Source organism: Molossus molossus, unplaced genomic scaffold (assembly GCF_014108415.1).
Source record: "Molossus molossus isolate mMolMol1 unplaced genomic scaffold, mMolMol1.p scaffold_m16_p_5, whole genome shotgun sequence".
NCBI lineage: Eukaryota > Metazoa > Chordata > Mammalia > Chiroptera > Molossidae > Molossus > Molossus molossus.
Window position 1 is genome coordinate 92141078 of NW_023425388.1, and position 24585 is coordinate 92165662.

The 24585-nt window shown below is 34.9% G+C and overlaps 1 protein-coding gene across 2 annotated transcripts in view; it reads right to left on the reverse strand.

The window, feature by feature from the left end:
* The window catches only part of EPHA3 (EPH receptor A3), a 347739-nt gene that overhangs the window by 309401 nt on the left and 13753 nt on the right, over nt 1-24585 (reverse strand). For both annotated transcript variants that reach the window (XM_036242607.1, XM_036242608.1), the window contains exon 2: nt 16945-17009. In XM_036242607.1, coding sequence (XP_036098500.1) covers nt 16945-17009 — 65 coding nt within the window. The remainder of the gene's footprint in view (nt 1-16944; nt 17010-24585) is intronic.

Sequence of the window (24585 nt, forward strand, 5' to 3'; positions counted from 1 at the left end):
AGATGCTTTATTGTAATAACCTCTATTTAGATTTTATCTCCACTCGGCTATCATAGGTTAGAAATATATACCTAATATTTATTAAAAATGCCCAATACAATAATTTTACAGATAAATATTAAAAGATAGACCTACAGAGACTTTCTTAACTTACCCAGTACATTGGTACCACAGCGCTGGAATTTAGTCTCTATTTCAAAATAAATCTTTCAAATTGGTTTCAACATATATACATGTACATTTGTTTTATTATCTAGGAACATATTAACTATCGTTTTTTCATCTTCATTTTTGCATTAAGGGTATTCCTATAGTCATAAAAGTGGTTTTCACTTTGTACCATACTGTATTTTGATTCTGTAAAAAATTTGGCTGAGTGGGAAATACAAACATGTTTTTTTGTTTTTTTTTTTAGAAAATTATAATTAAGTTTCTAAAGGTTGAAACAATAAATGAAAGAACAAAAATGCAAATGTCCATATTTTTATATATAGTAATATCTATTCTGTTAGTCCTCCCTAAAATGTTTAACAGTATGAATACTTTATATCCTGAGGATTATTCATTAAAACAGATGAGTAAAATCACATAGACATCTTGAATGGTCTTGACCCTAAGTTAAAAATTCCATATGTGAAAGCAGGTTGGGGGTGGAGAAGGAGGGTCTGTGCAGTTTCTGGGAGCCTTTAATCATAATAAGAAACAGCATGAGGAGGTTGTTTTACGTTTACCAGAAGGAGAAAACTGAAAGTATGTTGTTAATTCTAACATATATGTGACTTACGTACAAGGTAGGGCAAAAGCAGGTTTACAGTTTGAGTATGAGAAACAGAGTTTATTTTTGTGTTGTTATTTATTAATGATTATATTCTTTTCCATATGGACAAGTGCAAACCTACTTTTGCCCCACCGTATGCTGTGTTGCCTCAGATCATTCACTGAACCAGAGATAAGATTTGTATGTGATCAGAGAGCGCAGAAATGCGGATGAACACCATCATCGCGACGCCTACTTTTGTTATCCACAGTAAAACGAATGAAAATACCCAGGACTTTATGTGAACTAATGTAAACAAATCTACTTTACAATCTCAGGATGGGATAGAAGTCTTTCTCCAATGACGAATTCCTTTCAAACAATATTGCGTTTTAAAATATTTTTTCAGCCCTGGCCGGTTTGGCTCAGCAGTTGGAGCATCAGCCTACAGGCCACAGACAGGGTTCGGTTCCTGCTAAGGGCATGTACCAAAAAAGGAAGAAGAAGAAGAAGAAGAAGAAGAAGAAGAAGAAGAAGAAGAAGAAGAAGAAGAAGAAGAAGAAGAAGAAGAAGAAATATATATATATATTTATATTTATATATATATATTTATTTTCAACAACTGTGATTTTAAAAACAAAAATCTCCCTTTCATCATCCTGTAACTGCCACTCACTGTTTTTAAGGGTAAAGGTGGATGGATCACTGCAGACAGAATTTGGAAAATGAATTTTCTTTCTTAAGCTTAATGAATGTTACAAACTATAAAATCAATTGGCTAATTTTATATATTAATATTTAATATGTATATTTTTTTATTTCTAATTTTTCTATTAGCATGTTTATATACAGAATGCAGAATGTGTGTTTATATATATATACCTACACTGGACTTATGTTAAGTTATTCTAAAATAAGATATGGTTGGTATATTAGTAATTATGTTTTACTGATAGTGATGGGACCTAAAAAACCATCACTAATGTACAAGGACTAATTTTCTCATATAAAGAGTTTAGAGTTTCCAGTCAGCTAAATGTGGTAGTCACCTCCTCCCACATCCACATCAAAATCACAACTAAACTACAGAACAAACATTCTTCAGAACCACCTGACATGGAGCTGAATAGAAGTCCTACAACTACGACATTAAAGCACATCGATGCAGTACCACCCAACCACCTCCACAAGTGACACACTCAAGGAATGGATTCAGTGGATACCAGAGCCCTGCTGAAGTAAGCCTCGCTGTGTGTGGTGTGCCCCTGCACAGCTGGTCCTCCAAGGTAGTCAGAGATCAGTGGGCAGTGGGCACAGCCAGTATTTGCAGCAGATCATCCTGAGTAAATCCCCCCCATTGATGTGCCAATAGTGATCAAGACTCAATTACAACAGAAGTGTATACAGTCCACTTGAGGGGTGCACTTGGAGGGGGTGATTAGGGAGGTTGTGCCACTGGAACCTATAGGACACCTACGACAATAGGCCACCTTAGAAAGCCTATGAGATGTAGCAACTCTACCTAATATGTAGAAACAAACACAGAGAAACAGAAAAAATGAGGAGACAAAGAAACATGTCCCAAATGAAAGAACAGAACCAAACTCCAGGAAAAGAACTAAACAAACTGGAGATAAGCAATCTAACAGATGCAGAGTTCAAAACACTGCTTATAAGCATGCTCAGGAACTTAGTGAGCACCTCAAGAGTATAAAAAAGGACCAGTCAGAAATGAAGGAGCCTCTGGGACAACTTGGAGTATACCAACATTTGTATCATGGGGACCCCAGCAAAGAGAACAAGAAATGAAAACCTCTTTGAAAAAATAATGAAAGACAACTTCCCTAACTTGGAGAAGGAAACAGACACACAAGTCCAAGAAGCACAGAGAATCCCAAACAAGATGAACTCAAAGAGGCCCACACCAAGACACGTCATGATCAAAATGCAAAAGGTTAAAGACAAAGAGAAAATCTTAAAAGCCGCAAGAGAAAAGCAGTTAGTTACCTACAAGGAAGTTCCCATGAAGCTGTCAGCTGATTTCTCAAAAGAAACTTTGCAGGCCAGAAGGGGGTGGCAAAAAATATTCAAAGTGATGAAAAGCGAAGACCTATAAAGCTATCACTTAGAATGGGTGGACATATAAAGAGTTTTTCAGGCAAAAGCTAAAGGAGTTCATCACCACCAAACCAGTATTATATGAAATGTTGAAGTTTCTTCTTGAAGAAGAGGATAAAAAGTATGAACGATAACATGGCAATAAATATATTTCTATCAACAATTTAATCTACAAATAAAATAAACAAACAGAACAGAAACAGATTCATGGATACAGAGAGATTTTTGTTGGTTGCCAGATGGGAGAGGGGTTGGAAGGATGAGTGAAAAAGGTGAGGGGATTAAGACGTACCAATTATTTGTTAGACTGATGAACCTCAAATGGAAGGAGGGGGTCGGTGTGGGAAAAGCAGGAGTGGGGGTGGAAGTGAGGAGGAGGGGGTCAATGGGTGAAAAGGGGAGGGGGGTGTCTGTAATACATTCAACAATAAAGATAAGTTTTTAAAATAGTTTAGAAGTAAGTAGTTTACATATGAAATCATCAATGACCCAGGCTCCTCCTGGCTCTTTCCTACACCACCCCCAGTACATGGCTCCCATTCTAATATCACAAGATGGCTGCTGTAGTGCCAGCCATCACCCAAATGCCAGGTTTCCTGTGCAGCATCTTCTTACAAACTCCATACCCCTGCTTACTGCACATCAGTTAAAACTTTGTCCTATGGATACACTTTGATTGGACATAAGTTGGGAAATATATTCTTTTAGCAGGCTACTGTGTCAATCTTAATAAAATAAGATTGAGTGGATTTCCATGTAAGCAGTTGGACACAAATGATTTTCAGTGGCATAAAACCCAGATGTGATAACTGGATCTACTTCTCTGCTGCTTTTATAAATCATTAATTGCCCATTCCCCATATAATAATAATTTTTAAATAATATTTCTCTCGTCACTGAAGTTAAACCATTGAACATGTCCTTGCTCACAGGGCTTTGTCCTGAGTATAACAAAGGAAAAGGTGTTAGAACTTGTTCAAATTTATGAGAGCAAATTTCACACTAAAAAGTCTAATTTCTGAGTGTTCTACAGGTATATATGAAGATTTGTTCTGCCTGTATCAATCGGGCACTCTGATATTTTATATATAAAGTAGTTAATTAATCATATGAAGAAACCTTAGTTTATAATAAACTTAAATTGAGTGCTGGCCGAATGGCTCAGAAGGTTGGACCGTCATCCCTTACACCCAAAATTTGCAGGTTCGATCCTGGTCAGGTAGCATTTAGGAGGCAACCGATCAATGTTTCTTTCTTCTTCCCTCCCTCTCTCTCTAGAATCAATAAAAACATATCCTTGGATGAGGATTGAAAATTATTACCCTGGCTGGTATTGCTCAGTTGGTTAGCATTGTCCAGAGCACCCAAAGGTCACCACTTCGATACCTGGTCAGAGCCCATTATCAGGTTGCAGTTCGATCCCTGGTCAGGGTGACTTCAGGGCAACTAAATGTTTTTCTCTCTCCCCCCCTCTTTAAAATTAATAAAAACATATTTTCAAAAATTATTAAAATAACAAATTGATACCTGTTAAACATTTCAATAACATGTGTATCTCATCAATACTTTGAAACTTTCTCAAAGGTGTGTTTATGAATTTAAGGAAGTTCCATGAAATTTTAAATTCGGGAAATGACCATTGATCATAAAATGAGGGATTCCATCTATTATCTGCATTAGGGAGGTCTCCGAAAGGAGCACATAGGCCCCTGCTATTGATATCTGTTTTAGCATTTTTAATTTCTCATTTATTTTCAATATTTAATGTACATTATCTAGCTATACATATAAAATATAAAAATGTTACATATACACTAGGAATATGTGTCAAGTTTTACCATCCAAATTCCCGAAGACCACTGATGATTTTTCATTCGTTCAAATTCAAGACATTTGTTAAATTGATCAAATATATCCCATAGAAGTCTAGTTATTTGTTATCGCTTTGACTTTAGTATGTACAGTGTCTGTTGTATGATTGGAATTGGACTTAGTGGTGCTTAATTAACCATGAAGTTATTTGCATGTCACCAACAGTCTTTGAGTCATATGCTCTTCTATCCCAATTATATCACTGAACAGAGTTATAGACATAAAGCAATGGATATACAGCAACAGTACCTTTGAATACGTACTGCTTCTGGTAGGTTGTAGTCATTCCTGAGAACGAGCTAATACTTGGACATAGCAATATATTTTGGTGCCTTTACTTGAGAATTCTATTGCAAATTTTATAACTTTTATTACAAGAATTGAGAGAAGAAGAGACAAATTTACCTAAAACTTCTTATTAATTAATATCAATCATCCCTCCTTTGTCTACATGTGTAACATATCAGTAAATTTCTTTTTGCAGACTAAAGAACTCATATGCATATATGCATAACCAGTGGACATAGACAATAGTGTGGTAAAAGCAGGGGGGGCATCTGTAATATCTTCAACTTAGTTAAGTATGCCCAAGACATAATAGAAACTCAAGCAGTTATTAATCAACAGGATAAATGAATTCCAATATACTAAAGATTTTACAAACCCCATTAATGCTGCACAAACTATTCAGAACTCAATAGATTCTGGAAACTAATACTACCTCCATATACTTTTCTTTCTAAAATACTGCTGTCTACCTGAGTCCTCCCCAAATGTTTACCACTCCTGAAATTTCCTTTGAATTAGATCATTAAAAAAAAAAAAAAAAAAAAAAAAAGTATTTTAAAAGAGATGCTCACTATGGAAAATTTTACCACAAATATTTTTTAAGTTATAAAACTTCTGTATTGATTATTATGTTTTCAAAATTTGTTAAAGAACTAACTTGCTACCCTAATTTATAATTATCAAATTATTTTTAAAGCTACATAAAAGCACTAGATATTTCTTTAAAAAGTATCAAAAAAAAAAAAGAGTTTTTAACAGTTTAGAAAATACATAGAGTTAACAATTAAGAAACATTTTAAATCTTAAAATGTTGGCTAAAATATAACACATAACAGTTCTGCTTTAGGACTAGTCACATTAAAATGAGGTACTAATTTTTAAAAGATCTCCAAACATTCATTGGTTCTTATCAAAACTGAAAGTAGATGAGATTTGGCTAACATTTAAAATATTCTTTCAATGCAAGTAAATTCTGATTTATACTTAAATCTAAGATAAAATATATTTCTAGTTATCTGAGAATAAGTTAAGAATCTTTAGTCATCGAGTGGCAGCTCAGTGCCTGGATCATAAATCAAGTGGTGATGAAGGGATATGCACACGAAAGAATGGAGCGCTGATAATAATCCTGTATAACCCGATTTTCCTCTTGGGCTTACAAAAGATTAGCATTTTTCAACGGCTGAGTAAAGTAGCTCTATGTTGACTGATGTATCCCAAGAATTGGTTATTATTTAGGGTGTTGTAAGGCTTGACACGCAGACAAAATAGTCCTGAAGTCCTATGAAGTCTAGTGTGTTAAAAATCGAATAACAGAATCTTGAATCCTTCTTTGGTACTGTCCACAGACCAAGACAGAGAGGATTAATGAAAAGACCACTGAACCACGGCCCAGAAAGCAATGCCATAACCTTGGGCAAGCCACTAAGACTCCCTGCACTTTAGCAGCTTTTCTACATAATTAAGGAATTGCTCTAGATGATTTCTAGTCTCTGCTGACACCAGAGTTGATCACTCACTCACATATTCTACAGCTCCAAGTAAGATAAAGTGTGCGGCCCGTAATGAAAAATGAAACGGCTCTGTCAATACAAATGTCCACAAAACTCTACAGTTATTTTTTTGGTTTATGACTACATTGCTGTTTACTGTTTATTCCATGCTTAGTAGAAAAGGCAAATTTAAGTAAAAATTATATTACTAAATCTATTTTAAAAAATGGCAATCCAGCGCATCCATCCAATGTTAATGATACAGACGACAAATGGTTCTAGGACACTATTTACAAGTACTGAGGATACTTGAGCAGTTCAGACTGAACTCCAAGGTTACATGAGAGAAACATAATGACTGTAAATTCTAGTTTCAAATGGCTAAGAACAGATTCCTTGAGTTGTTGGTAAAATACTTGATTTCTCTTGCTATGTGTTTATTGTAAAATGCTAAATTTGAAAACATTCAGACCAATATTAATCATGAATCACGCACACTTCATTGTTAGTTAAGGGACTGGAATAAACTACAGCATTGTGTCAAGCAACAGCTAAATACCTTTGCAAGTAGGTCATGATTTTCTAGTGCAGTGATTCCCAAACGTAAGCAGCGTTAGGGTCTGTGAAGAAGCGGGCTGCTGGGAGAGGTCTTAGTTGGAAACACAAGATTTTGCATTTTTAACAACCACTGTTTAAAATTAAAAAGTAATAATGTGTGTATGTGTGTATATATTAACTCAAATATTTAGATTTTTATATGTGATTGCCAGAGGGAAGGGTGGGTGGAGAGAGGTAGAAGAGGGTAAAGGAGGAATAAATGGTGATGGAAGGAGACTTGACTTGGGATAGGAAAGACACGATATAATGTGCAGATGATGTATTATAGAACTGTATACCTGAAACCTATACAATTTTGTTAATCAATATAACCCCCAATACATTCACTAAAAAAAAAAAAAAAAACCAGAATAAATAAAAATAACTTGCAAACTTAGATCACCCAGACAATCAAGTACAACAGCTCCCTTCCCTTGATGTTTTCTTTCTTATGTCTCTTGGAAAGGGGATAAATCATTTTATCAGATATCATATTAATGAAATTTAAAAAAATATATGTTTTAAATGATTTTTCAAAGAGAGAGAGTAAGGGAGAGATAAAAACATCAACGTGAAAGAGAAACATCCATCAGCTGCCTCCTGCACACTCCCTACTGGGGATCAAGCCCATAACCTGGACATGTGCCCTGCCTAGGAATCAAACAGAGACCTCTCAGTCCGTGGGACAATGCTCTATCCACTGAGCCACACTGGTCAGGCTATATTGGTGATGTTTTTATTCATATAATACTTCCTGAATAAAGTGAGCATCATTAACAAGGAAAAAAAAATGACAGTAATAAATGGGTTAAGGTTGAAGAAATACTCCAGGTGGTTTTTATTGTAAATATAACCTTTAAATGTTTTTTAGTCCATTGGCTATCATTTGGGACATGGGACTTATTTAAAAAGTATTTCACACCATATTTTTACAGGCAAATTTTAATTTCTTTTTTTTTTTAATTTTCCAAAATAAATTAACCACCAGAGAATAATAAACCTAAGGGTCAAAACCAATAATTTATAAAACTTTAAGAAGGAGAAAAATAAATGAGCAAATCTTTGGAGAAAATAATTATTTTAATAAATTCCAATCAAAATTGTACTTAATGAAATGTTAGAATTGAAACTCCTTTCCATCGGCGTACATATGTTGTATGTATATCTTATATTCAAATGAAAACTTGGAAGCCTGACAACATAGTGCTTATTCTAAGTATATTCTTTAAAATATACATTTCTTAGCAATGTGGAAACAGGTACATACTATTTTGCATAGGAGTATGAAAGCCATTCTTTTTTTTATCCTCACCCAAGGACACTTTTTTCCCATTGAATTTAGATAGAGTGGAAGGGAAGAAGGGAGGGAGAGAGAGAGAGAGAGAGAGAGAGAGAGAGAGAGAGAGAGAGAGAGAGAGGTGAGAGGGATACATCGATTGGTTGCCTCCCTCACAACCCCAACTGCGGCCAGTGATTGAACCTGCAACTCAGGTACTAGCCCTTCACCAGAATCAAACCCGAGACCCTTCAGTCCACGGGCCAACATTCTAACCACTGAGCCAAACTGGCCAGGTCAGTCATTCTTTTTTTAAAGTTTCATATCTATATTTTCTTTGCTTTTACTTTAATAACCATTCCTTTTTTTGAACAGAAAGTACACTTATTTCAAGTTACACAAAGTAACAATGTTTGGTATCAAAAGTTATTATGTTTTAAAAAATGTTATCAATACAAGAAACCACCAGAAGCACAATTTTGTCTGAGTCAATTTTTTTTGAAGTTACTTTAAAAAACACATAGAAAACGATCATAGTGAATTTATGTACTATTTAAAATAGAAATATAAAGTATTTAAATATATCTTAGCTTTCATTTAACTTCATAGTCACTGCATGTCAAGTGAGGGTTGTGAAGCACAAACACATTTATGAGTAAAGTCGAGATGAATAAAACCCATCAACATATGTTTCAAGTCTCCTCTGATTTACATCAAAGTAAAAGAAGCAAAGTACATTACATGTCATATTCTAAAAATTATAATCCAACCCCCAATGTATAAACATGATTTAATGCAGTAAGGAGGAGTCAGATAAAAATATACAACATTAGCAATGAAAAAAAAAAAAAAAAAAGATTTCTATTTGTTTTAAAGCACTGATGAAAAATTCTGTTAAAATAAATACAGAATAAGATTTTAACTTTTTATAAATTAAATATTGTTAGAATACATTCTATCTTTGCTGATTTCTTTCACTCATGTACATGTCCCGTTATTTTGTGGTTCATTTTGTTTCAAGAAGAGGTTAAAAAAAACTGCAAAATTTTGCCATGCTTTTCTAATTTGATCAGACAGCCTTCCTTGGAAGGTCAGCACAGTAGGTGAAAGTGACATGTTTAAAATATGTAGCACTGTTCATTCTAGACAGAAAAAATTCAAATGACCAAGAATCACATATCACGTGTCAAAAATTTGATTTTCCTGTACTGACTATTCAGCATATGAAGCAGATTTTGGACTGTGATTCATAAAGGCAGAATCCCAGGTGGTTATTGTTGACACCCAGTTGTCAAAATAGTCTTCCTGCAATTCAGACACCATTTATAAAGTGAAAGCTAGAAATTCGGTAGATAAGACTTCTAGAAACCAGACTTTACAAATTGCAATAATTCCAACATTAAACATAAACACTATACTGGAGAATAGAAAAGCAATGACTTGTTTCCAAGAGTATTTTTGTGATTTCCACTAATCTCTATGATTTACTTCATTCTAAACATTTCTATTTTTTAAATTAAATTAATTTGCAGGATTCAGGCTATTTACCCGTAGGCAGCAATCAACGTATTGTTTAATACAGAGCTGTCTCTAGCTTGTTTTCTTTACAGTTAACTTTCAATTCATTGATTGGCAGTATTTTCTAAAAACATCAAACTAAATAGCCCTTCTAGTACAAAAAACAACAACATAATATTATATTTAATATAGCCAAAGATGTATACCTATATATTATGTATGTATATAATGTATGTACATATGCATACATAATATATACATATAGTACATATATTATAATTTCACTTAATTTTATGCCATTAAAAAGACAGTGAAATCATTTTAAGACAGCATTTAAAATAACAAATTGGGAATAACCAAAATTTTCTTAGCAATTACAAAATCAGTGTTAGCTAGTTATCAATTATTCATTTATTCAGTTAATTGTAATTTATGAGCAACTAATCCAGGAACTCAAAATGAGACAAATGAAAAGAAATTGACCTCAAAGAGTTTTCAGTTTCCTGGCTAGATAAATGTCAGTGAAGTAACTGTATTAACATATTATTATCAGTTGTGGAGATACAACAAAGGATAAGGTAGATGGGTTTAGGAGCATTGCGGCTGGTCTGGTTGGCAGGAGAGTGCATAGAAAAGAGTGAGGTCTCAATGAAGGAGAAATATTAATATTTAGAGGAAAATCTGATTACTAAAATTAAAAATAATGAATAACTAACCAACTACTATAGTTTGACTCTTTTAATTAAAAATGTAAACTTTTGCCCTGGCAGGTTTGGCTCAGCAGTTGGAGCATTGGCCCACAGACCAGAGAGTCCTGGGGTTCAGTTCCTGCTAGGGGCATGTACCAAAAACAAACAAAACAAACAAACAAAAAATTGTAAACTTTTGCCCAGCCGATGTGGCTCAGTGGTTGAGTGTCGACCTATGCACCAAGTGTCGCCGGTTTGATTCCCAGTCAGGGCACGTGCCCAGGTTGTGGGCGCAATCCCCGGTGTGGGGGCATGCAGGAGGCAGCCAATCAATGTTTCTATCTCTCTCTCTTATTTCCTCTCTCTAAACAATAAAGAAAAAATATTTTTTTTAAGTGTAAACTTTGGTCCTGGTTAATGTGGCTCAGTCTTTTGGGTGTCATCCTGTGCACTGAAAGATTGTTGGTTCAATTCCTGGTCAGGGCATATGGCAGGGTTTCAGGCTAGATCCTTGGTAGCAGGTGTGCAAGAGGCAGCCAATTGATGTTTCTCTCTCTCCCTTTCCCTTCCTCTCTCTCTAAATATCAATAAAAAAAATTTGTTTAATAAAAATGTAAACTTGGGTCTGCAGTATTCAGAGGAATAACAATCATATAATGACAAAGGAAATGTTTGGTATCTTCATGAAGAAGAACTGTTTGTAGGCACCTCAGGGAATACTGTCAGTTTTCCATCCCCTCAATTCAAATTCAAGATATCAAGTGTGTGCTGAGATTTAAGAAGACATATCAATGAATTTTGCAAAAGATTTTAGATTAGAATAGGAAAATCTCAAAACTTAATTATCTAAGAAAAAGAAATAATATTTGCATAGCTCTTTCATGTGCATTATCATCTATACAAGCTGCACATGTATATCCATGGATAGAAATATATAAATATACAAATCTCATTTACTCTAAGGGGCTGTGACATCAGAATTTTGGTATGCCTTTTTAAACAGTGAGGATAAATGCTAACGAAGGTTAAATGGCCTGCATCAGATCAGAGGGCAATTAAAAGTAGAGCCAGAATTCACCGGCAGATGTCCTGATTTTAAACAATGTGCTTATTCTATTTTACTACTCTACTTATTACCTTTGACATCATCTGTGCTAAAGCACAAAAAAGGTAACTTGGAAAGATACAAATAACATTGTAGAATACAATTATGCATTGGTATAGCCTCCATTTAGAAATTAAGGTATTTGATCTGGTGATAAAATATTGTATTCTTTCAGTTTGAAAGTATGAGAAATACTAAAAAGAGTGGTTTAAATGAGGAAAATGTATTTTTAACCTCATCCAGTGGTTTGGAGATGCCAGAGTCCCAGGCTGACCTGTCATGCTCACCGGACCCGCCCTTCTGGTCAGGAAGTGCGTGCTGCCCCGCATTCCGGCCGCACAGGGCAAGCCCAGGCCACACAGTGCTCCCCTCTCCCCATCTCTTTTTGCCAGGAGGAAACCTTACCTACAGTCACTGGAATTATCCTCCGTTTCAATGACTCCACTTACTCTTTGACTTACTCTTTTCTAAACCAGTCTCCGGCAAAAGAACTATACTTATCCTGATTAGCTCTCAGATGAATCAACCTTCACCCCACAGAGTGGAAGAGAGCACGAGAGGGTGAAAACTAGAATACAGTTGGTGCTCCATACCCAAGGAAAAGCCGGAGAACATATTGGGTGGGACACTGAAAAGGCCTGTATTTGCTAAAAAAGATCTAAGAAAAACTGTAGAGGAAAAAAATTCTAAGGAATATAAAAATAAAAGAAGGAAGGTAGAAAATAAAATAATTCCACAATTGCTAATTTTAGGACTTCTAAGATCTGCATATATACAGGAATAATTCATTTCAAACTTTGCTTTTTCCACACTCCCCCAACCATGTCCTCATTTTCTTCTCCTTATGAGAGTTTTTTTAACGGAACCAAGGCTCATGATTCCTCTGTTCTATTTCACCAGCATCTCAGTACTATTTTAAAGTATACCTACATAGCTATGCTTCCTTCTGGTCCCTCCTTTGGAATGATACCTAGACTAAGAAAGTTTGTTTGGTAGACTAACTTTATCAATCAATCAATCAATCAATCAATCAATCAATATATTTAAGTACTTAGTCATATGTAAACAAAAGATTTTTCTCCATTGTAATCCAACAATATCTAAGGGCTTTTATATGTGTTGTTCATCCTCTAAATAACAGACTATATGAACTATTACATTATTTACTGAAATTACTAAATATAATTATCCAGAATTCAAATATTACAAGTCGTAGGTTTATAGGGCCAGAGAAGGTATCCGCTATGCCTGCTTTACTAGAAAGAACAGACTTAGTGGTAGAAAATATTCCTGTCAAATAAAACTCTATTATTGAAAAATAAATTGCTATTTATGACTGCTCAATAAATTTCAGTTTATAAATTTGAGTATTATTTTCATGATATTCATTGAGAGATAATCAAAGTTTCATTAAATTTCCTCCCAGATACTTATTTTCAGATTTATCCCAGGCCTAATAGTACTATATCATAATTTCCTACCAAGTTTCTTCTAAGTTTCAAAGCACCACTTAAAAACAGAGATAGAAATACATTTCCAAAGAAAATTGCATAGGTTAATTGTAAGATTTTAGGCATGAATATATTTCTGGGGAAAGAAAAATAGAAAAAAAAGCACATGAAAGAATGAGCCATTCTTGGCCACTTCCAAGAGTGTATACATGCACACACACACACACACATATGCACACAAATATATATATAGATATATATCTATATTTATTTATACACACACACACACACACACACACATATTCCTTATCTGAGGATATGATTTAATTGCTTTTTTTTAAAGAGAGAGAAAGGGAGACATGAATGTGAGACAGAAACACTGATGTGAGAGAGAAACAGAAAAACTGACCGACCAGTTGCCTTCCAGACCTTCCCTGACCTGGACTGGAGCCAGCCGGCTCTTTGGTGTACGGGACGATGCTCCAACAACTGAGTGACCCGGCAAGGGCATCCCCCAAATATATTAATTAGTTTTATATACCTCAGGTGATATTATCATTTCATGAAAAATTTATATTTAGAATAAATCATTTTTCTATTTCTTAACATTTGTATTTCGGGATTGGATATTCAGAGCTTCTGGAGGGGTATGGTTGGTACTTAAAGAAGTTGCTGGCAGTCTCCCAGGGTCTCTTTAGTGACCACAACTTCCCATGGAGCACTAGCGGCCATCACCTAAGGGCTTCTCAACCTGGGACTGCCGTCTCACAGGTCATTTGTTGTGGGAGGCGCCCCATTGGTGGGGGATGTTGGCAGCGCCCTGGCTTCCCTACCAGACACCAGTAGTGACCCGCCTCCTGGCTGTGACAACCAGCAATATCTGCAGACACTGCCAAATCTCCCCACAGGGCAAAATCAAAACCACCTCACCCCTTCGCATTGAGAACCATTACCCTAACTCCAAAAACAGGATTTTTCCTGTCATTTGTGATAATATAGATGGACTTGGAGGGCATTATGCTGAATAAAATAAGCCAGACCAAGAAAGAGAAATACTATGTGATATCATGTATACTAGAGTCTAAAAAAAGTCAAACCTATAAAAACAGAGCGTAGAAAAGTAAATGCCAGGGTGTGGGGATGGTTAAAGGGTCCAAACTTTTAGTGCTAAGATGAACAAGAAATAAAAGAAAGATTTTTAGTGATTCAATATGGTGTGACATGGTTACTATAATTTTTCTTCTGGAGTTTACATTCACGTTTTATTAACCTAAAAATAGATGCACTGGTATTTATTAGGGTTCATTAATTAAAACAATACAAAGCTCAAAGTTGTTTTCAGCTATTACATGTCATTTTTTTTTATTTAATGGGAAAGCTTACAGCAAATATATCAAATTGTTTTAACTATCTCCTTTGAAAACAAAAACACAAAATTCATCTATTCTTGTCATGTTCAAAATGGCAACAACTAGGCATTAAAATAAGTAGCCAAATCTAAAAGCACAAAATTGTACAAGCAAAGACATTAAGTATCAAACCTAAATTGGCTATACATTGCTTTCTCTCAAGAATATCATTTGTTTCTCAACAATGAATGAATAATTATCTAACGCTTTCTAAAATTGCAGTACTTATTTGCTCATGAAAATTGTGCATAACATAATAGAGAGAGAAAATTTAAAGAAAAAATACACTACACGTCACCACAGGACAATGATTCACATATTTGATTTTCTTTTTTTTTTTTAGTGTTGGGGTCTTGAGGTATTATAAATATCATGACCTGTTTGTTGGGGGAGATTTTTGTTTTTTGTCCGTGCAAATCTTAATAATAGGCTTGTAGAGCTTGGTCGGCTGTGTTAAAGTATTTATTGCTTGGGAAGGAGGGGACACAGCTGCGCGATCACCGGGACGCAGTGCAGAGCCCGAGATCTGCTCTGCGAGGCCGCAGTAAGCCGAGGAGGAACGGAACCTGGTCCGAGGCAGAGGCGGTAGGAAATCGGATGAGCGATGGAAAGCAGTCAAGAGGTAAATTACTCTGAGGAGTTTCTTACATTTAATGTGCTTAGGAATCAGCTGGGGACCATGTTGAAGTGCAGATTCGGACTCAGAAAGCCTGGGGTGAGACATGAGAGTTTCATTTCTAAGAATCTTGCAGGTGCTGATGCTGCTGGTCCATGCAAGCACCACGCTTTGTGTGGCGAGGTCCTAGAACAGCATCCCTGAACGTGTCTCTGGAAGAAGTGCCAGCTTTCTTTCATCACTAAATAGATGAGGTTAGTGAAGTAAAGGGAATACATTCCCCCATATTGTCAATATACAGAAAATTGTTTTCTTTATACCATCTTAAAAAAATGAGGTAGACCATGTCTTGCTTTGATATACGAGTTATTTTCTTGTTGTTTAAAACACACACACACACACACACACGCCTCCATTAGTAAAATGTCACTATGGTTTTGGCTTTTTGTATACCCTTAAGCTGCAGGTTTCTATGGTATATTATCTGAGAGAGTAATAAACTCAAATTTCTAACATTAAAATTAAAGTTAGGTTTGAGTTTTAGATGATTAGTTTTCCAGCTCAATCCTGAGTTTTGGTTCATTCTTTATAACTACCCAGGATGTGCTTTTATCCTAATCATTAGAATCCTTTTACACCTATGGGAAAACCAAATCCTGGCTTATTTCATCCCTTCCCTTCTGAAGCAACTAACCATGGCTGATGATGTGATAGGTTTTGGCATCGTGTCAATGTCAAGGTGAAACAGGAAGAAAAGCAGATACAAAGATGACAGATGGATGAAGTAACCTTGATGCAAAACATCCGTTGGTGAAAAGGTTGATAGTACTCTAAAAATTAGTATGTTTAGGCACAAAAGTCTAAAGACTGAACACCAATACTAAGTGGAAGTAATTACAATCTCTTGGAAGAGAGGACCAGAGTAGACAGAGATGGAATGCATAAATTTGTTCCTATCAAATATTTCAAAGTAACTTAGCATTTTCTACATGGAGTGGGGGAAGGACACGTTTAGGCATTTATCACACAATTTTGTAGGAACAAGACTTTTCCAAATGTATGCCCCTCTGTTTTTGTCTGAAAAAAATCCAAAGGAAAGTTTTCTCACACTAAAGGCTCATTACAAACATTTAGGCCACCAAAATGTCACCCACCTTATAATCAGTGTCTGGTAGGTAATGCATTAAAGATATGTAAAAATTTTAAATGTAAAAGCATCTAGACTTTTCTTTAAATAAAATACCTGATTATCACTGATCTAGACAAGTTGCACATATTGTAAACAAAGAAATTAAGGCAACACAGGTTTATACATTGACAAATACACCCTACACAAATTGGAATAGTCACCAAGGTTTATTTTAAGTCTACAGCTCTGGAGACTACTATCTGCACACACTCATTTTCTACATTGCTTAAAACTTAGAATGTCCCCTTAATTCTCTTATTCCTGTCAAATCACAAAACATGTTCAATGGTCACCCTAGATCATCTGCATGATGCTAATAGTAATTAAACTTTAACTAGTACATTCAAGCAATTGATAAATTCCGAAGGAAAAGTACTTTCAAAATTCTCAGTAGTTCTACTGGACACAAATATTAGGCTTCCTTAGCCCATGTATTAAAAGCACTGATACGCATGTCACCAGAAGTCCAAGAGTTCGCTTGAGAGAGGATACCAATAATTCCTTCTACTCTCGAAGAGAGGCAATGGACAGAAACACGTTCCTTTTCCATAGTTTACTGAACTCACCCCGTGTGATGGGTTAGAGATCCAGCCCAGTTCCCCTTGAATTGTTTTTGAATCCAGCAGATTGACTAAAAGAAAACACAAACACACAAACACTGTTAAGAGGACGAATTCTTTCTATCTGCGTTCTCAAGTTAATGTTGTCTGCGTTAGTGGCAATATAACAATATCAACATATTCAAAACACACAACTCATTATTTTCATTGGACCTGTAAGATATAAGAATTATAAGAAAGGAATTACAAAAGAAAATCAACTACAGGAAAAGTTAAGGGATTGAAAGATTCTGTGGCTTTTGTAACTCTTATGTCTGTTTACAAAGATAGGTTAATATTCAACACATTGATAATAATTTTTATAAAATAATAGCATATTTAAAGAAAAATACAATAATAATGCAAAATATGCAACAACATTAATGATAACATGAAATCAAAATAACTTCAAAGGCCATTAAATTTGGTAAATTTACATATGATTTCACTGTAAAGTAACTTATTAAATATGCTTCCATAATGAATAAACATATATGTTTGTATATTTAATATGTCATTTTCATAGTGTCCTGGCCAACCCAAACATATTCTGTAAATTTTTTTAATCATCATCTAAAGATACGTTTTAATTGATTTTTAGTGAGAGAGGAAGTGAGAGAGAAGCATTGATGTGAGAGAGAAACATCCATCAGTTGCCCCCCACATATGCTCCAAATGGGGATGGATGGAACCTCCAACCTAGGTATGTACCCTGACTGGGAATCCAACCTGCAACCATATTTGGTGTAGGCGTCAACACTCCAACCAACTGAGCCACCCAGCCAGCATTGTAATGTGTATTTTTAATACTGTATACCTTGTATCCTTATGTGTAATAAACAAAATGCTTAGTGACTAATATAACAAGAAACCAATGCAAACATATGTTTTATAAGAATGCCTGTGTAAAGCTTTACTTATTTAAAGAATATACTGTTACCCAAGGGCTTTAATGATTTTACTCAGAACTTTACTTATTAAAAAGTCTGATGCTAATGAATAACAAAATATAATATGATTATGGTTGTATTTTGGATAGATTATTGAAAGACAAAGTCTTTGTTATCAACACAGAGAATATTAATTTGTAATGGATTAGAAATTAATATATAAAAAGATACTTCAGGTTTAGTTAATAACAAATGTCTCACTTTTATTGTTGATCTGTTAAATAATGGAAACTATGGTTTTACAGCATCTTTCTTCTAAATTAGAAAACAATCCCACTGTGACTGATGGAAGATGTGAAGGAAGTTTACAGAAAATACATATGTATTATTTACATGAACCAGAGCAGGTGAATAAATAACTACAACAAGAGAGAGTCATTTTCAAGGGTCCCATACATTCACAATTCGAAATATAATGCTTGCACATGTCCATGTATTGACAATAATGTTTCTTAGTGCATGACAAGCACCACCATTTCTTTAATCAATCCCAATTAGTTTTTACAAAGGAAACATTAATATTATAAAATGTTAACAAAAATAAATAATATGTTTGACAGATATTAGCATTCTAAATTCTCAAGTGCTTCTTTTTAAAGGAAGATATTTGGTTAGCTGGTTAGATAATAAACACATTAGGTGAGTATAAGAAAGGCTCCTGATGATTAATTTTAAAATAGATAAAATTCTCAAAGTTAGATTTCCTAAGTTTTGGTAGCGAAAGAAAAGCACATAAATTTAAATTATTACACTGGAATTCCTTAATGATTAAAGATTTTTTTTCTTACTATAAATTAATCCCAGCGATAAGTAATTATATTTAGATAAGAGAAGAATATATTTGCTGCATGGATCACACAAGGTAATTTCCATAATGAAATTATTTCCCAGGATATCAGTGTGAAAATTAATAGCATACTTAATTATATTAAAATTATCTCTCAAAACTTATTTTTTAAAACCTCTACCCATTAATCAATATTACAGATGTTTCAGATAAATCAATGTAAGAAAATTTTGGAAGTATGAGAATACATCCTCTTGAGTTACCAACACTTATTCTGATAAATACCTAGTTTAATTGTTGATTCTATTAGTTATCCATGGATTTCTGAGTTTTACATAGGATATGCATAGTAGAATTTACAGTACCAATATTCATAAATTATTAGGTCATATTTTTAAGGCTTTACATGGTTCATTGTGTTCTTGTGTGCATATAATATTGAATATGTACTTAGTGATGAATATCTGTCACTCATATGCTAAGATGGATGGCTGGTTTGATTTTAATACCAGAGGAAAAAATTTCTGAAGTAAGGAAAATATAAATATTGTCTTGATTTTATAAATTACTCATTGGAATATAGTTTGCTAACTAAAAAACTAAACACCCTTAAGTTTTTCTGATAATAATGATGAAGGAAAAAGGTGGAATAATTACATCAACATTTGGTTTCTACTCAAAGGAGAATAAAAAACTTTAGCAAAATGAACTATATTACACTGTCAATTAAAAATAACTGTAATAGGTTAATTCAATGTATTGTATTTACTCAGAAATTGAATTTTTAGTGCACTCTATTTGCATGAATGAGGAAAACAACTGGTAGCATTACTCATGATTCTGTTTCTGTGTCTATTAGACATAATTATACCTGGTTATCTTACAGTGTTGCTGTGATAATCAAATGATATAAATGTATTTAAAGCCACGGACTTTACAGCATGCTATCCAGATTCAGTGTTCCTGTATAGTTAATTCATTAACAGCAGTTTCATTTAGGCTTCTGAATAGTATTTATACTCACCTAATAGGAAAGAATAGTGACATCAAAACACTTTTTTAAAAGCACCTATTGTGAGTTTATAAGGTGCTTTTGATTTTAGCCAGTAAGAACAATACAATATAAAATTCTAGCCACTTCAGCCTAGAATTGGTTGGGCATTGTCCTAGGCACCAAAAGGTCACAGGTTCGATCCCCTTTGGGCCTGATTGCAGCCTGGAGCCCCAGTGGGAAGCATGTCGGGGGCAGCTGATGGATGTTTCTCTCTCCCTCTTCCATCCTCTCTGTCTTAAATCAATAAAAAACATATTTTAAAAATAAATTAAAAATTTTAGAATTTTTATGGATTCACAAGTTACATTTAAGTTTTCTACCCATTTTGAGTTTATTCCTGTGTATGGTGTAAGTTGGTGGCCTAGCTTCATTTTTTTTCTTTCTTTTTGCAAATAGCTGTCCAATTTTTTCAACACCATTTATTGAAGAGACTGTCTTGACTCCACTGTATGCTCTTGCCACCTTTGTCAAATATCAATTGAGCATATTTTCTTGGGTCAATTTCTGTGTTCTCTGTTCTGCCGCCATCAGCAAATCACCAAATAACAAGTGTTGGTGAGGGTGTGGAGAAAAGGGGACTCTAGTACACTGCTGGTGGGAATGCAGACTGGTGCAGCCACTATGGAAAACACTATGGTGTTTACTCAAAAAGTTAAAAATTGAACTGCCAACTGACCCAGTGATCCCACTTCTGGGAATATACCCTAAGAAGCCTGAAACATAAATGAGAAAGAATATATGTACCCCCATGTTTATAGCAGCACTATTTACAATAGCTAAGATCTGGAAACAACACAAGTGTCCATCAGTAGATAAGTGGATAAAAAAGCTGTGGTACATGTGCACAATGGAATACTATGCAGCTGTAAGAAAGAAAGATCTCTTATCCTTTGAGATGACATGGAGGACCTGGAGAGTATTATGCTAAGTGAAACAAGCCAAGCAGAGAAAGACCAATATCACATGATCTCATTTATTTGTGGAATATAATGAATGAAACAAACTGATGAACAAAATTGATGCAGAGACATAGAGGTAAGGTACAGACTGACAAATTTCAGAAGAGGGGGTGGGGGGAGGGAAGAGATAAACCACAGAACTTATATGCATGTATGCATAACCAATGGACATGGACAACAAAGCTGGGGATGGGGCAGGGGGGATGGGGAGACGGGTGTCAATGGGGGAAGGAGAAACATCTGTAACAAAAACAAATTAATAAAAATAATTTTTAAAAAATTCTAGCCACTTTGAAGTGAATTATTGCTAAACTGGGACTTTCAAGGACAAAAACTTCCGGTCTCCTGTGACCTGTTGCATTGCAGTATGATTGCAGCGTAAATGAGATAAAAAGAAGGAGGAGTTAATAGTATTTGAAGGTCTCCTGTTGTGAGTGATTTCTCTGAATACATTGACAAAATCTAACATTGCAATACAACATAGTAAAGCCTACACTGATACAGGAAGAACTTTGGTTGCTCATGCTTTTCTTTCCTAAAAAAGATGTAGACCTGACCATAATCTTTCAAGTGGTATTGATATTCATATGCCAGGGCAGATGGAACAGGCAGGTAGAACTGTGATGTACAAATATTTTATTGCAGTCTGAGTTTTAATGACAGTTTACAATATGAAAGGTTATTTTCTGTTGCTGAAAATTTTGAGTTTCTGTTAACAAAACGACTTAGGAAATTATTTTTAAGGGTAGGTGGGAATACATGGATAACTTAATTCCTTAATGACTGCTTCATGCCCAGTTATTTGCCAAAGGTATAAGCTATCCTTCACCCACTTTCATATTTTAATCATGTGATTTTTCTACTATTTTTGGTTTATAACCAGAAACACATAATTTCATAATATGTTCTATTCAAAAAGTTATTTGGCATACATTATTTTTTCATTGCTTTTAGAGAGAGAAAACGAGAAAGAGAGAGAGAGAAACATTGATTTGTTGTTCCATTTATTTATGCATTCATTGGTTGATTCTTGTATGTACCCTGACACCCGAAATCTTGGCATATTGGGAGGATGCTATAACAAATTGAGCTACCTAGCCAGGGCCTACATTACTTCTTAAATTAAAGTGATTTAAACTGGACACTTTTTAAAACATTTTAACTCTGTTGAAATTGAGATAGGAATAGGTGCATTTTGAAAAAATTGTTGTTGAAAATAACTGTCCTATGTCTGAATGGATATGGTTCTGTGTTTCTTTCACTGTACTATGTCTAGCCTTATTGCTTTTAAATAGAAAAGAGGTATAAATAGGTGGATGTTACATTCATGAAAATGAAAAGGAAATACTTAGACTCCTTGAGTTGGCTTTCAGGTGAGCATTAACAGATTTACTGGACAAAAGTAAGTGTGGTGGCTGATGGGAATGAAAAGGTGTTGAACTGAGTGGAGAAAGAAGAACAAAGTGTAGAGTAAGTTGGCTTGAATTGGTTTGTAAGTACTTCTGGAAAGGAGAAGACCTTGCTACCACCAATCTTGACTCACACTTTTCTTGCTTAGCTGGATTGTGCATTTCAGATGCCCAGGAGTCTTGTTTTCCCTTCCTTTTCTACCTTCCATCCTCATGGAGACAAACAAATGTCTACTCCTTCATTCATTCTCATTGACAGTGTTATAATTATGTACACCAAGACCTTACACCTGTTACCCTTCTTACTAATCAAAATGCAATAATATTTCTTAAAGAACATAGTTATTAAAATAGTTGTTTGAAAGAAATATTCCCAGTTAGTAAGTTCTCACTCTCAGAGAATCATTAACATGAGATTTTTTCAAGACTATTTATAAGTTTGATTCACAGCAACTATTTGTCCCTTTAGAAAGCCTGAGAGTGAAATATCTTATAGATTGTTTCAGTGCTGCAAATATGCAGAAAGTGCTTAAATAATTTTTAAAATTAAATGCCAGAATGTCTTATTGAAATGGCAGAGTTTTCAATGATCTAATAACACCCCAATATGTTTTTTGGTAATGCTATGGTTATATTTTATAAAAATATTAAGTTATAAACAATTATCAGTCATTTCAAGATGAACAACAGAGCTTAATGGCTAAAGAAGTTCTGACTCTCACAATAATAAACATTTCTTGTACAACCTTCAGTTATACAGTGTCTTTTTTTTTACCCTCACCCGAGGACATCCTTCCATATTTTGTTCAGATAGAATGGTGAGGGAGAGAGAGAGAGAAACATCGATGTGAAAGGGACACATGGAGCGGTTGCCACCCGCACGACCCAACCAGGGCCGGGGACAAACTGCAACCGAGGTATGTGCCCTTATCGGGAACCGAACCCCGGTCTCTCTGGATCGCAGGCTGACACTCCAACCGCTGAGCCAAACCAGCCAGGGCAAGTTATACCGTGTATTAAAGCCAATTGCAAATAACTGTAAAACCACTACAACAGAAAACAAACCTATGCTTTGATTACGTCTTGCTTTTACTAGAGAGTAATGACATTCTTTCTTGTCCATACCATCATGTAATTGACCCAACCACATTTCTTATATACTACTTATCTTTATCACTCTCATCATTTTCTGTTATGAAAAAAAAAAAAAGCTTGGATCTTGGTTACAGATAGCAGAGGGGTCATTTAATCTGCTTCTAAGTTATAGTTAAAGTCACAGATAGAAAAAAATGGTACAGGAGGCAATCGGTTTTGTTCTCATCCTCTTAATTCTCCATGCACTATCTTTGTAATTCTAGTATGGAATCAAGAAATCAAACTGTATGTTCTGACAAGATTGTACCAAATTCTGCTTTTCATTTTTACTTTTCATATCATGCTAAGCCAGTGAGAGGATATTTAGAGAAGTCAAAGCTTCATTGATGTGCTTACACATTTCTACACAACTTTTATCTACCGTGGTTAGATATTCTTTTTTTTTTTTTTCTTTATTGATTTCAGAGAGAGAGGAAGGGAGAGGGAGTGAGAGATGGAAACATCAATGAGAGAGAACATTGATCGGTAACCTCCTGCATGCCCCCGACTGGGGATTTGGCCCACAACCTGGGCATGTGCCTTGACTGGAAATCAAACCGGCAACCCCTTGATGCATGGGTCAATGCTCAACCACTGAGCCACACCAGCCGGGCTGTGGTTACATATTCTTAGTTTAATTGCTCCTGTGGGCTTCCCGTTTGTACTTTTTTTCTAGCTAAACATAATTAAAACATTCTTTAATAGATCTGGTTACTATTGTATTCATAGACTAAAAATTACAAAACAAAATGTGTTTAGTCTATAAATGAAGTCAACTTCAGGCATACCTCAGTGAGACTGCGGGATGGGATGCAGACCACCTAATAAAGCAAGTGTCGCAATGAGGTGAGTGGTAATCTTTGTGCTGGCAGAGTCTTGCCTCCACTTTGTAAGAAAGTGCAACATCTGTGAAGCACAATAAAAGGAGGCATGCCTGTGTGCTCTATCAATTGTGTGCGGATAAAACTCCCTTAAAGCATGTCAGATTCAACTCAACAGGCATTTTGTTTCATAGAGATTTAATTTATGATCATTTCTCTATCAAATGACCAACTAAAATCATGATGTCAGAATTAAAGAAAAAATTCTGTTGTGTTCAACATTTCTGTGAAAAATCTACTTTGTCAGATGGTCCCTAAGGCCTTATTTATGCTATGAACGCAGATTTCTGGACAAGGCGACATACTATCAACTTATTCCTTCTTACACGCTTTACCTCCTGGGCAATAATTTTAGATTTACTTTCATGCAGGTCCTAAATACGGAACAAATTGTAATCAGCTGCCTCATCTCAATCTATGCCAACAGCAGGGAA